Source organism: Equus przewalskii, chromosome 1, assembly GCF_037783145.1.
Source record: "Equus przewalskii isolate Varuska chromosome 1, EquPr2, whole genome shotgun sequence".
In the NCBI taxonomy this organism is placed as follows: Eukaryota; Metazoa; Chordata; class Mammalia; order Perissodactyla; family Equidae; genus Equus; species Equus przewalskii.
The window spans coordinates 13,042,566-13,055,949 of record NC_091831.1 but is presented as its reverse complement, the minus strand read 5'-3'; the positions used below and the strand labels follow the sequence as shown (position 1 = coordinate 13,055,949).

The following is a 13,384-nucleotide window of genomic DNA, read 5'->3' as shown; positions in this document are numbered from 1 at the left end:
CTGACCAGTCCCCTTCACCCTGACTCGCCCCTACACTCTCATCCTTCACTGAAACTCAGACAGGTGTTGTCCAAGCCACTCTGCATGTTCCGACCACCCTGCTCTTGCTGGCACAGGTCCCTCCACCTGGTGCCGAACCCACGAACCCGGGCCCCCAAAGTGGAGCCCGCAGAACGTTAACTACTGGGCTACTGGGCCGACCCCTCCACCTCCCCGACCTTTTAGAAGCCTGTCTCAAATGCCCCTTCCCCAGGAAGTTCCCCGACCCCCCAGCTGGCAGCCGGTTCCTATCCCTTTGCCACCATGGTGTCGTGTCTGTAACTGCCTTGACGAGTGCTCTGAACGTGATTCCTCTTGGCACTATGGTTGCACCTAGTAGGTCCTAGTGTGCTTGTGAGTTGAGTAACTGATGGAGAGGCCTCCAGGCGTGCGCCCTCCCCTCTGCAGCTCTCCTGGAGCACAAGAGGTAACTCTGACTCGGCAAACGTTGCTGGTGCCCAGAATGCCCCAGGGAGAAACAGACAGGATCCCTGCCCTCTCGAGGCTGCAGGTGTCTGGGCACACGGTGACTGCGGGACCACAGAGCTCGCAGCGGCTCGGGCGGCAACCCTGAAACCAGGCCTGAGCAGGGTCAGGCAGTGTCCGCTGGGTACCTGGGGGGTGGCACAGGCACTGCAGAGGCTGGAAGAGGGACGTCTGGGGCGGCTCAGGGACACACGTGTGACAGGGAGGTGATTGCAGGTTCTCCGAGGCCCCTCTGCCCCTCGGGCCTTTGGGCAGAAGGAGAGGCCCACCAGGCATGGCCTCATGGGGCTCTCTCTTGTCACAGCTGCTCACCAAAGATGCAAAACAGAGGCTGGGCTGCCAGGAGGAGGGGGCCGCGGAGGTTAAGAGGCACCCCTTCTTCAGGAACATGAACTTCAAGCGCTTAGAAGCCGGGATGTTGGACCCTCCCTTTGTTCCAGACGTGAGTAGCCTCGCCCAGCGCGGATTGAGCCTGTGCTCTGATCCTCAGCCTTTGACTTAGTCCAGTGTCCGTCCTGGGCCCTGGGGCATGCGCTGACGAGACCGTGGGCAGGAGGCAGCCCCTCCCCTCCGGGAACACATTGCCAGGTCTGGGGGTCCCTCTGCTCTCATCCTGGAGTCACCTCCTCTCTGAAGCCCTCATCTCCAGAGCTCCAGGCACCCGGAGCCCCTAGGAGGCCTCCCCCACTGACCTTGAACTCCTGGAGGGCGGGGCCGGGCCAGGTTCATCTCTGAGTCCTGGCACAGAGCAGCCCCCAGTGCGCATTTGATGGACGAGTGAGATAAAAGTTATCCCCACCTTAACAACAGCAGCTTGTGGTTTTGGCGCCGAGCGCTTGTGGCAGCCCCGGGCCAGGCGCCTCTGTTATCCCCGCTTTCTAGGTGAGGAAACTGAGGCCTACAGGGGATATGTGACTTTCCCAAAGTTCCTAAGCCCCATAGCTGGGACCACAGCCCAGGCCTCTCCAGCTGCACCCGCCCCCCACCACTGCCCTGTCACGTGACAGGGACCCGCTGAGCGCCTCCTGGGACACCCCCGAGGCACTGTCCTTGGCATGCCCTTGCTCTGGCCATGGTACCCAGCATTTGTTCTGTGGAGAAGTGGACCAGAGGCCACAGAGTGTGGCCCCAAAACAGCCCTCGTTCTGACAGAGACGAGTTTGGAAACATTTCCACCATCCTGATCCTGTGGGCTTTAGGGAAACAAAGAATGTCTGACTGTGGAGGGAGCTTAGGGACAAGTCTTCTGTCGCCCTGCCTCAGCACGCCCTGAAGGAGACGCGGGGTGACCTGCGGGATGTGTGAGGGAGTGACGGCGGGAAGAAGCCCTGGACTCCCGAGCTCTCGTTCCGCCCCGCCAGGGTCCCCTGGCACCTCTGAGAGAGGGCAGCACAGCTTCCCAGGGGAGGGGGGTGGCCTCGGGAAGACCGCCCATCTGCTCCGCCATCAAAACCCCAAGGCCTGACTGGGGGACATGCGAGTGGGGAGGGCCCCGTGCGACCGAGCGCTCTGCCTCCCTCAGCCCCGAGCCGTGTACTGCAAGGACGTGCTGGACATCGAGCAGTTCTCCACCGTGAAGGGCGTCAACCTGGACCACACAGATGACGACTTCTACTCCAAGTTCTCCACGGGCTCCGTGTCCATCCCGTGGCAGAGCGAGGTGAGCGGGGCGGGGTCGTCGGCTTCACCCTGAAGAGGGGAGTGACGAGGACAGAGAAGGCACTGCTGGGTCAGGCGCCCCGGGGGCCTGGCATGGTGTGGGCTGAGAAGGAGTAAGAGGCGAGACAGACACCACCCGTCTAGATGACTGTGAGAAGTTTGGCTGGGGAAGGAGAGGAAAACGGGGCGGTGGCTGGAGGCACAGTGGAGATGAGTTGCGCAAGGTGGAGCTGGTTCAAATGAGATGGAAATGATCGGGGTGGGGCTGAAGCCCTGAAAAGAGGGAGGGTCTGAGCATGTGGGGTGACCTGGGCTTCAATGAGGTGAAGGAGGAGATGGCGTATCGGTTTGGTGGCTGGAAGATGAGCACACCCCCAGGACGGTTTCTGTTTTCTCAATGAGGGCGGCATGCAGGGCCACCAGGAGAGGCAGCGGGCAAGCGGGGAGCTGGCTGGATCACAGCCCCAGTAAGACGGCACCCTCCTACCAGGGTGGAGGACCTGGTAGGACCAGGTTCAGGGGACGGCATCTGCCCAAGGCTCCGCCGCTGGGATTCCTTTCCACCCAAGATGACGGATGTAACCCCTCATGCCGCATGTCATTTTGCACCACTTTTGCAGATGATAGAAACAGAATGCTTTAAGGAGCTGAACGTGTTCGGACCTAATGGTACCCTCTCACCGGACCTGAACAGAAGTCACCCTCCAGAACCGCCAAAGAAAGGGCTGCTCCAGAGAATCTTCAAGCGTCAGGTGAGAGACCCCCCTCCCGACGCCCAGCTGTCCTGGCTCAGCTCTGGACCCCTGGGCCCAGGCACTTCCACGCGATGGAGACCAGAGCTGCGGAGTTCTATCTCCTTGTGGGGCTCTGGAGACTGGGGGTCAGCAGTGGCCTGGAAGGGACAAGCAGCCTGTGAGAAGACCTCTGAAGCCTACTGGCTGATGGGATCCCTAGGGCAGAAGGGCAGGACCAGCCCAAAGTCCACCCTTCGTCAGAGTTTCTCAGCCTCAGCACTGGTGAGGTTTGGGTTAACACTTTGTCGCGAGGGCTGTCCTGTGCGTTGGGCCGTATTTAGCAGCCTCCCTGGCCTCCACCCACTAGATGCCAGTGGCACCCCATTCCCTACCCCACTCCCATGGTGCCAACCAAAAATGTCTCCAGACATTGCCCAGTGTCCTCTGGGGGCAAAATGCCCCTGGCTGAGAACCACTGCCCTGCATGGCCATTATAAAGACTAAAGTTATGTAGGTAAAGATTTAACATAATGCAGAACAGGGGACTGTTGGAGAGGTGATCCCCACAGAACCTCGTGGCTCCTGGGCTGGGTTGCTGCCGTGCCCTCCAGCTGGCAGCCAGAGGAGACTGTGCCCCTTGGGAAAAGATGCTCTTCCCTGGATCAAGGATTGGCATGGACCAAATGGAAGAAATGTCCTGGGACGGGCCTGGCAGGCCTGGGAGAGTGAGGCCACCAGGGCCCCCACCTCAAACCCACAACTATGAAGGTGACCACAAAGTGCCTCCTCTTGGCCTGGCCCTTCAAGAAGCCATGGCCCCATTGCCCCCATCCTGGAGCCTGGGAGGCCGCTATTCCTCATGTTCCCCCGCCCCAGGGAGCAGCCCCTCTCAGGACGATGAAGAGGACACCGCAGGTGCAGCTCAGGGCCCCAGACCCCAGGAACCCCAGCTCCCTCCCCCTTTGGTGACAGGGGTGAGGTGGCTGTTCATGGTGCTCCGCTGTGGACCAGGCCCTGTGCTGGGCACTTTTTGAAGGCGTCTCTTGCTTAATCTCCACAAAACCCTGGGCCTTCACTCAACAATTCATTCATTCAACCAATATGTATTGGGTGCCTACTGTGTGCTAGGCTGTTATCTAAGGACTTGAGATGCATCAGCAGGCAAGACTGAGATCCTTCCTGGGCGTCCTAGTGAGGTGTGAGCCCAGGGTGGGCTACCATTACCCCATTTCACAGATGAGGAAACTGAGGCTGGGCAGGATCGGAGATAGCAGGGCAGGGAGCACAAATCAGGCACATGGAGAGAAAATGCAGACTGAGGCTTTGTTGTTGTTTTTTTGCCATTTTTCTAAACGTTTGCCGTTTTATCTAAAAACTTCATGTGAGTTTCACATCCTCGTCCGTAATCTACTCATGTTTGTATACTATAGAAATATCATTTTCAAATGCTTCCATCAAGTAAAATTGAAGTTCCAGAAAGAAATGACCTCCCCCTCCCCATATGTGGCCCAGCGCCAGGACGGCCCCAGGTCCTGGGATGAGCACTTGCTGTGGAGGCTCACGGACCCGGGTTCAGATCCGGCCCTGACCCCTGTTTGGGTGGCAGTTTACTGAACCTCTCCCAGCCTCCATTTGCCCCTCCGAAGGATCGGGTGCCTGGAGCCGGGAAGAGGACTGAGGGAGGTATAGGACGGTGGCCTTCAGCACAGCGCCCGGTGCCACCGCCACCGAGGGAGCAGATGCTCCAGGTGTCTCTCCTTCTCCTCCCTGCAAGGTGAAGGGCCTATGCCCACGGGGATATCAGGGAGTGTCAGGAGTACTGAGAACAAGCCCCTGGTAGAGCCCTTTGCACACACAGCCTCGTTTCATTCTCCCCAGTGCCTGTGCAGAAGCGGCTCCTATTCCACGTTACAGGTGAGGCAACCAGGGGCTTCCGTAGCTTGCCCAAGGTCACTCAGCTAGGAAGTGGCAGACTTAGGATTCGAACCCAGGCAGTCTAACTCCGAGCCTGCAGACTTAACCAATATAGGTATTGTAGGAGGGGCCACTTCTTCCTTGCCTTGGGGTTCTTTTAATTTCATAGCTCTTCCCAGGCACCAGGTAAAGCTCTCGGCCCCAGGAGGTGCCTCTGGACCTGGGTCTGCAGGGGCAGAAGGCCAAGGTCAGCAGAAAGGAAGAGGAGGCACTGGGAAGCAGCCCCTGACCAATGGCTTTCAGACTTTCAGACTCAGGGGCCCCTGTGATGTGTGGGCCCCCGGGCTTGCCTCCGCGAGGACTGACTTGCTTTCTCTCTCCATCTCTCTCTCCTCCCTGCTCATTCCCTCTCAGCATCAGAACAATTCCAAGACTTCGCCCAATTCCAAGACGAGTTTTAACCACCACATAAATTCAAACCATGTCAGTTCAAACTCCACCGGAAGCAGCTAGTTGCGGCTCTGGCCTTGACATCCATGGTGGGACCAGCCCAGACCCTTCTCGTTAGAAGCGGAACTTGGGAGTGGTGGGGTTTCGCTCCAGCTGGAAGCACGGGAGCCTCCAGGAGCCGGGGAAGGAGGCCATTGACCCCCTCGACGCAGAGCCTCTGGTTTCCCCAGAGCTTTCCACTCAGGTCTGTTTCCAGAGGCGGCCCTCAAGCCAGGGTGGATCGGATTGGTCTCTGCCGAACATTGCAATAGGAATCCAATCGGATGCCACAACTTGCACGTATTTTAATAGCGTCATAACTAGAACTGAATTTTGTCTTTATTATTTTTAAAGAAAAGTTTTGTAAATTTCTCTATTGTCTCAGTTTACATTTTGTATATTTGTATTTAAATGAGAGTCAGACTTCGAGGGTGTATATTTTCTGTGCAGCCACTGTTAAGCCATGTGTTGTAGACATTTTAGAGGGGGAGGGGGGATTTACAAAAAAAAAAATGTGACTCAAGACTTCCAGAGCCTCAAATGAGAAAATGTTTTTATTAAATGTAGAAAATGATTCACGTTTCACCTGGAAAGGATTGGTCGTATCCATCTTTATAACCTTTCCCCCGCACTGGTATCACCATGCTATTGGCTTGTAACAACCTGAATTAGATGCTGAAAGACACGTCTGGGACTTCCCCCCCAGCCACAACGTCCTCTGTTGGGGTCCAGGGAGTCGGCTGGGCTGGCTCTGTTGAGATGTGCACTTTTCCTTTAGGGCACACAATGCCATTGAGCCTTTGGCCTCAGCCTCCTCTTCTTTCTGGAAGGTGGCCCGTATGTGGAGCTGGCCATCTTCAGCTCAGTGGTCTCTGGGCCTCTTTCTTTCTGAACACGTTCTGACTGCTAAAGCCAGTATATTTCCAAGAGGCTCATGCTTGGGGATTTTCTTTTATTCTATTTTTAAGAGCAGCATAGTGATGATAAGGACTACTCATGGAACCTCAATTGTCCTTATGGCCCATGGAAGCTTCAGTGAGTGGGGGTCAGTGGACCCCATCCTGAACGAGTCTGGAGCAGGGGAGCCATGGCATGCCTGGGGACTCCCAGCACATTCCTTAAGTGTTTCCAGGGTCACAGGCTCTTGAGAGCTTCACGGGACCCCGAAGATTCGCTGGCCCGGGTGGCACGGGTGGGGTTGGCTCTCTAAGCAAATGGGATGCTTGAGGAGAGCCACGCCACCAAAGAAGCTCAGGACAAGCGCACTGTCACTTCCTAGGAGAGGTGGGGCAAAGATGAGCTCTAATTTGGCATCTCAAAATTTTAGGCACAAGTAGCCCCAGGAAGACTTGGTGGCTTTGCCAGACCAGCGGCCTCCGAAGTCAGTACCTGGGCCTTTGGAGCATGGCCATCCAGTCCCAGGGCCAACTGGCTTCCTGCTGCCGCCTCCATGAGGTGACAAGGAGCAAATCGGCCCTTGCGTCCCCTTCAGGACGGGGTGAGCAGTTGACCTCTGCTCCCCCTCTTGCCTGAGTCCCTGGCGACTGAGTTGGCCTCAGTCAGACCTGGTCTCAGCCACCTGGCAACTGTCGGGGTGTCTCCAGTGTGGGCCCTGCACCACCTGCATCCTGTTAAAATGCAGATTTCTGGGCTCCACTCCCAAGCCCCCGGAAGGGCATTCTCTGGGCGGGGGCCCAGGAAACTGCCTCTTTAGAAAGCCCCCCATATCATTCTGATGTACCTACAGTGTGAGAGCACTGCCTTAGGCATCGGGGGTCTTCCGATGGGGCCATCTGGAGGTGACCCAGGCAGCTCTGGGGACAAGCCCTTAGGGAGGAGAGAGTAGTGAGCATGTCAACCTCATGTCCTGATTTCCATACCCTTTCCCCAAACTTCGCCAGCGGGTCCCGGGGCCTGCTGCCAGAAAAGGGGCCTGACCTTCGGGGCTGATCATTTGAGGTCATTTTGCAAACAAACGGGGGAGAAGAAACATCGGGCTTCCCTCAGATCCTTCAGCGCGCAGTAGGATCTTCTTCAAGACCAGCTCTTGTCTCACAAGGCTGCTTCCGTTACCTTTCTTGGGCCAAATACAAAAAAATACAAACAGCCATATTCAGTTCTTGCCAAGGAAGTGGAAAGCTCTTTGGCCAGTATTTTAAGGTCCCCAAGCTCTTGCTGACTCTCCTCTCTTAATAAAAAGGACAGTCATCTTCCTGGGACAGTCACCAACCCAAGCCACCACCCTCCTGTCCAGAAGTTTCCTCCATTTGACCCAATTCACAGCAACTCAGCCTTCACCAAGGGAACTCGTGTGGAGAAGTAACCTCTTTATGCCTCAAAGCCACGCACTGTCCATTTGCAGTGGAGCGTCCTCAAGGAGCGAGAAAGAAAACAGACATCAGCTCAGTGTGTGTCTGCATCGTGAGAGCGCAAATGATGCTAAAGCACAGGTCTTGGGTGTGACTCTTAAAATAACTGACGTCTTCCTTCACATTCGCCGCCTGTCGCCTGTGAGTGCCCATGGGCTGTGGGGTCAGTCACTGGCCCTTTCAGTCCTGCACTTCCTTTTGGCCCATTGATTTGTACAAGAGAGGGGAACCCTTTCTTTAGAACAGTGCCTGAAAATCAGCGCCCCCTACTGAGTTCCTGAGTCACGGTGGGTCCTGTCCCCACCCCTCACCCCCAGCAGCTGCTTCTACTCCCATTTGTTTTCGATAGCTGCATTTTTTTTTTTTAGAGATTGGCCCTGAGCTAGCATCTGTTGACAGTCTTTCTTTTCTTCTTCTTTTCCCCAAATCCCCCCAGTACATAGCTGTACATTCTAGTTGTAGGTCCTTCCAGTTGTGCTATGTGGGACGCCGCCTCAGCATGGCCTGATGAGCGGTGCCATGTCCGTGCCCAGGATCCAAACCGGCGAAACCCTAGGCCTTTGAAGCTGAGTGCGAGAACTCAACCACTCAGCCACGGGCCGGCCCCTATAGCTGCATTTTTTAAAAGATATTTTTAAATTAAAAAAAAAACCTTCCCACCCATCCACCTGTCCAGGATGAGGCATATTTGGACAATGAGTGGATTTGTCTCTTTTTACTGCATTTGAGCTCTTCACACAAGAGCCTTTCTTTCTCCCAGCGTGGCATTTTTCTCACCAGACGGTTGCTGACTTTGTGCCTTTGAGATGAGACGCAGGGTCTTGCAGAAGCGTCTCTGCTTCCACTTTTCAGGAGACAGGCTGCTGTTCCCACTGGGACAGGGGTGGTCTGTGCCGTGATCACCATGACAAGTGTTTATCAAGCCCCCTCGGGGGCTCCCGTAACATCACCCATGCTGTCACGAAGACCCGATCCCCACCTTCACAGAGGATGGCACCACATCTCTCATCAGCTCGTTCCCTACTCTTGCTAGGCCAGTAATATCCCTTTTTAAACCACGAGGCTTCAAGAGCTGCTCGCTGGCACGGTCGCTAAGGATCGCTATGTCTTGAGCAGCTCCAGGAGGGTTTTTTTGTTTCCTGAAATGCACTGCTCTTAGCCAGGGGGACACTCAGTCCTCGCGGGGCTGGCAGAGGGAGGTCATACTTCGCGGAAGAAAGCAGCGTGGCCTTGGTTATACACACACCTGACAGCCCGCTGGGACACATGTCGGTGGGTGAGTTCTGGGGACACGCATGTGGCCACTGCCTTGGCATTGAAGGCACAAGTAGGATGCAGCCACCTGCTCTTGAGCCTAGCAAGCCCTGATGATGCTGGAGACCTGCCCTCTGAGAAGCAGGGGGGCTCTGTGCCTCTCCCGGGAGCCCCACGCACCGTGGAAGCCATGTTTATTCTTCCACACCCTGTCCTTTCCCGAAAGGCTTGGGTCATTGCATTGGCTCGTTTCCCACCAACTTTCTCAAATGAGCCGCTGCCCGGACCTCAGTCCGGAGGGAGCACCGTGGCCTCCTTGAGCCTGGCATCCCAGGCCTTGCTGAAGGGCACAGTTGCCTCGTGGACCACTCGAATTCTCCCAAGATGAAGAGGAAACGCCGTGGGGGTGACATCCAGCTCTCCTCTTGGGCTGTGGGGTGCTCACCTACCCGTGGGAGCACCTGTGCCCTTCCGAGGGCCACCTCCTCCTGCTGTCACCTGCTCTCATAACCTCCCTCTCTGAGATGAGACCTCCTAGCCTTTGTTGTGGAAAGAGAATGAATGTGAGATCTTTGTGCATTTTGAAGCGACAAAGCTGTGAGTCATGAACAGCAGAAAGCTCCCTTCTTTCTCCCCACAACAGACCACGATGGCGAGGCCTCGTCCCCGAGGCCTCTTCCCCTCCTGCTTTCACGGCCGCCCAGCCCGGCTCTGGAAGCCCAGACGTGTGCAGGTCAGGCACAGGTGGCTCGTCTGGTCTGACTTTTAAGGCTTGTGCTGGGGACAGTGGTTTAAAACATCTGAAAAGCTAGCTCTCCCTAGGAGGGAAAGACGCTTCCCAAAAGAAGAATCTAGATGTCTTTCCCCGGTCCATCAATAAGTCATTTTTGTAATAGATCAAAAGCAAATGTTCTCGATTCTAAGAGCTTAGTGGCTGTTGGTAGTGTTAAAATAGTCATCCTTCTAGTATCCAAAGGTTTATATTTTTTTTCAGGGAAATTTTAACATTGATGAATGAAAATAGTTCCATTTGAGGGTCATTCCTGAAGACACCGGCTTTCGTACTCCTGCTGCTCTGAATCTTTGTATGTTCTGTCTAATATGTCACAGTGCTGCTGTATCTTGATCAAACCACTGTTGTTGTTTTTTTAAGAGAAATAAATTCCTTAATGAAAATAACGTTGCGTCTTTCCTCCTGCTGAGCTCTTGTTCTGTTCCTTCCACATGTGACAGTTGCCCCCAAGATGCCACCACCTGCTGCTGCAGCCTTGAGTTCACCCTTCCGTCAAGTGGATGGCTCAGCCCCTCCACTGACCGCCCCCCGACCTGCCCACACATGGCCCAGCTCCAGTGGGCAGGGCCTAAGGATACCACCTGAACCCCCTCCAGGTCGATTTGCTTCTGACCCCAAACCCAGCAGACAGCTCCAGAAGTGTCCCAGCCATGTGGCACCAACCGGACTGGGGTGAGAAGGGCCCTAGTCAATGCTGGCAGCCAGACCCAGACATCAGACAAGACGTTCACACCTCCCCCTGACGTGTGGTATGTGAAAGAGGTCATAACTCAGGCGTGGGCTTTGTAGAGAGGGGCTTCTCTGGCTGTTCAGCCTTCACCGAGCCAGCAACACGCTGGACCTGGGTGACCAGCAGGGCAGGACACAAGTGCCTCAGAACCCAGAGTCCCAGTCTAGGACCTGAGACCCCTTCAGACCCCTTCCCCTGCTTGGCTTGGTGGCAAAAGAATGAGGGGGGCTCTGGGCTCAGACAACCTCTACTGACTGTATGACCTTGAGAGGCCTTAACTCCGAGCCTTGGTATCTTCATCTGTAGAATGGGCTGACACCTGCACAGCGGGGCTACTAGAGGATTCAGGGAGAACACGAGTGACCCGCAGCACAGAGGCCCTTGCCCAGGAGGACACAGTCAGCCCAGTTGTCTCTGGACACCTTTTGATCCTTGACCTCAGGAGGGGGCAGCATCCCAGACCCACACTCATCTCACACTCAGCTCCTGGTCCCAGCCTGGGAACTGGGCACACAGCTCCGTCCAGGCCCCAGCTGTGGGACAGGGCCTGAGGCTTGTTTCTGCCTGACTCCTGGCGCAAGGTCTGGAGCCTGTCTCACACGGGAGGTAGGAATTGCATAATTCCATCCCCTGGGCTCCCAGAAACAGATGTCTTTCCTAATTAAAGGAAAGGATTGAGGAGGATCCGGCTCACTGGGGGACTCAAACTGGAGAGAGAGAAAGAGGCTGGTTGGCATTGAGGGTGTGGTGGGAGTGGCTGTGGCTGGGAAAGGCTTTCTCCCGGGATGGGGGAAACCTGGTCAGCTGAAGAGCTGAGGAACCTATGGCGAAGGGCTTGCTGACTACCAGAGAGCCTTCACCGGGAGAATATGGAGGGGGTGGGAGAGACGAAGTGCTCTGAGCCTCTGAACAGGGCTTCCCATCACAGAGATGGGAAGGACCCTTCCTCACAGGGGCCATTCTCTCTGAGCCTTCTCGACCCTTCCAGAAACCTCCACTGCCTGAGCCAGCTGCCCAGGCCGAGAAGCTACTGTCATCCCGGGACATAGGGTCTGAGGGGGAAGCTCCAGCCCCGCAGCGCCGACCCACCCCAACATTGACATCCCTCTTCCCAGCAACTTCAGCCCCTTCCCCGGCAGACAGGGCAGGCTCGGGGCAGGCAGCGCCCATCCCTGGCCGCCTCCACTCAGCCAGGCCCCTTCCCCTCCTCTCACTCAGACAGCCATGCATTTGGTCAACGAGGGCACCGGAATTCTCTCCAACTCATTCGTTTCCAGGAAAGGCTCAATGAGGGCATCCCAGGGTGCCAAGGAGCTTCAAGTCGCTCTCCCTCTGGGAGGGGGTCCACAGGGATGTCGGGATCTACCTGCCATCCCTGGGGACCGTGATGAGCAGGGAAAGTGGGGAACAGGCTGCCAAGCTGCAGCAGGTCAGGGTTCCCAGCACCACTCTGCCCAGTACTTCCTCAGGCCAAACGCTGCCCGCTGGTCAGAGGGTGGGGGGCCCCGGCTTTGCTGCCTCATCGGGGGAGCAGCGGGAAAGCGACCTTTGCGTTGGCTCAAGGGCAAGTTCTCCTCCCTGGTCAGCCATCCAGCAAGCGCTAATCGGGCACCATATGCCCACAGCCCCTGCCCTCTCAGAGATTCATTCCAGGGGGCATCGGCCACTGGTACATAAGCCAGAGGCTGGGGGACGGAGCAGTGCCGCTCACACTTCCAGAGCACATACTCACTCGGCGCTTTGATAAACTACAGATTCTGATCTGGGAGGTCTGGGTCGGGGTCTGCATTCTGCCAAGCTCCCAGGAGAAGCTGCTGGTCTGCGGACGACCCTTTGAGGAGAGAGGCCTTAGAGAACCCCACACCAGAATGTCAGGCTGAGGGCTGAGGTCAAGCCGGGGCCTCCATTCCCAGGCCGCCCCCTCAGGCCCTGCATTCAGAGGTGACGTCTTACAAATACTGCATTGGCCCTGCCCTTGAGGCGAGTTCATACGACTGATTCTCAAAGTCTGGCTCCCCCATCAGCAGCAGCTAAGATACGTAAATTCTCAACCCCCACCCCAGGCCTAATCAGAAACTCTGGGGTGGGACCTGGTAAGAGGCCCTCGAGTATGGACTGCCAGTTTACAAAGTGCCCTGTCTCCTTGGAATCTCACTGAAACCCGCGACCTCCCGACCTCCTGTGGACAGCTCTTCAAGCTGAGACGGCCTAGGGGCAGGGGTTGAGGCTCTTAGCTATAAATGGGAAAAAGCATGTCCAGCTGGCCACCTTTGCTCTTCCACAATGGGAGCGAGGCTACAACAACATATAATGATATTGACTTATATTGTAAAAAATGAAAAGAGAAACCAAAACTAAAAAGGAAAAAAATGTTACCTCTGGGAGAGGGAGCCAACAGGGAACAGGGTGAGGGGACAGATGTAGGAGCCAGACTTCCCTGAAGGTGGTTTGTCCTGTAGATTTGACTTTGGAAGCAAGGATCAAATAAAAGACAAATCTGGACTTAGCGAGGAGAGACTTTTATTCCAAAGGGTTATTGCAAAGAGGCTGTTACCACAGGCAGGAGATGTTGCCGAAGGGGGCACACTTTGACCAAAATCTGCAAGGCCTCAAGGGTTGGGCAAAAAGGGGTTTTCTTTATGGAGAGGCATAAACACGGTTCTTCTCCTCCCACTTCCCACACTGGATCCTTGTAGAAGAGAAGACTTTACCCTGAGGGCAGCCTGTTCTCAGGAGGGGCTGTGTGCTGGCTCAGGCTGAGGGTGGGCCAAAGTTCAGGGTCCTGGAGGAAAGAGAGAAACGTGACCAAAGTCTGGTTCACAAGCTTCTGCTCTGATGGATCAGTGGGGACCGACCGTCCAGCTAATCATCTATGAGGCAAAGGATGGGAATTTGGAGGGTCTGTTTCTGGCCTGAT

The 13,384-nt window shown here is 55.8% G+C and overlaps 1 protein-coding gene across 9 annotated transcripts in view; it reads left to right on the top strand.

Moving 5' to 3' along the window:
• The window catches only part of GRK5 (G protein-coupled receptor kinase 5), a 219,855-nt gene extending 209,732 nt beyond the window's left edge, over positions 1-10,123 (top strand). For all 9 annotated transcript variants that reach the window (XM_008525599.2, XM_070588542.1, XM_070588926.1 and 6 more), the window contains 4 exons: positions 830-967; positions 2,048-2,185; positions 2,805-2,936; positions 5,247-10,123. In XM_008525599.2, the coding sequence (XP_008523821.1) occupies positions 830-967; positions 2,048-2,185; positions 2,805-2,936; positions 5,247-5,345 (507 nt within the window). In that variant the 3' untranslated portion in view covers positions 5,346-10,123. The remainder of the gene's footprint in view (positions 1-829; positions 968-2,047; positions 2,186-2,804; positions 2,937-5,246) is intronic.
• The last annotated feature ends 3,261 nt before the right edge of the window (positions 10,124-13,384 follow it).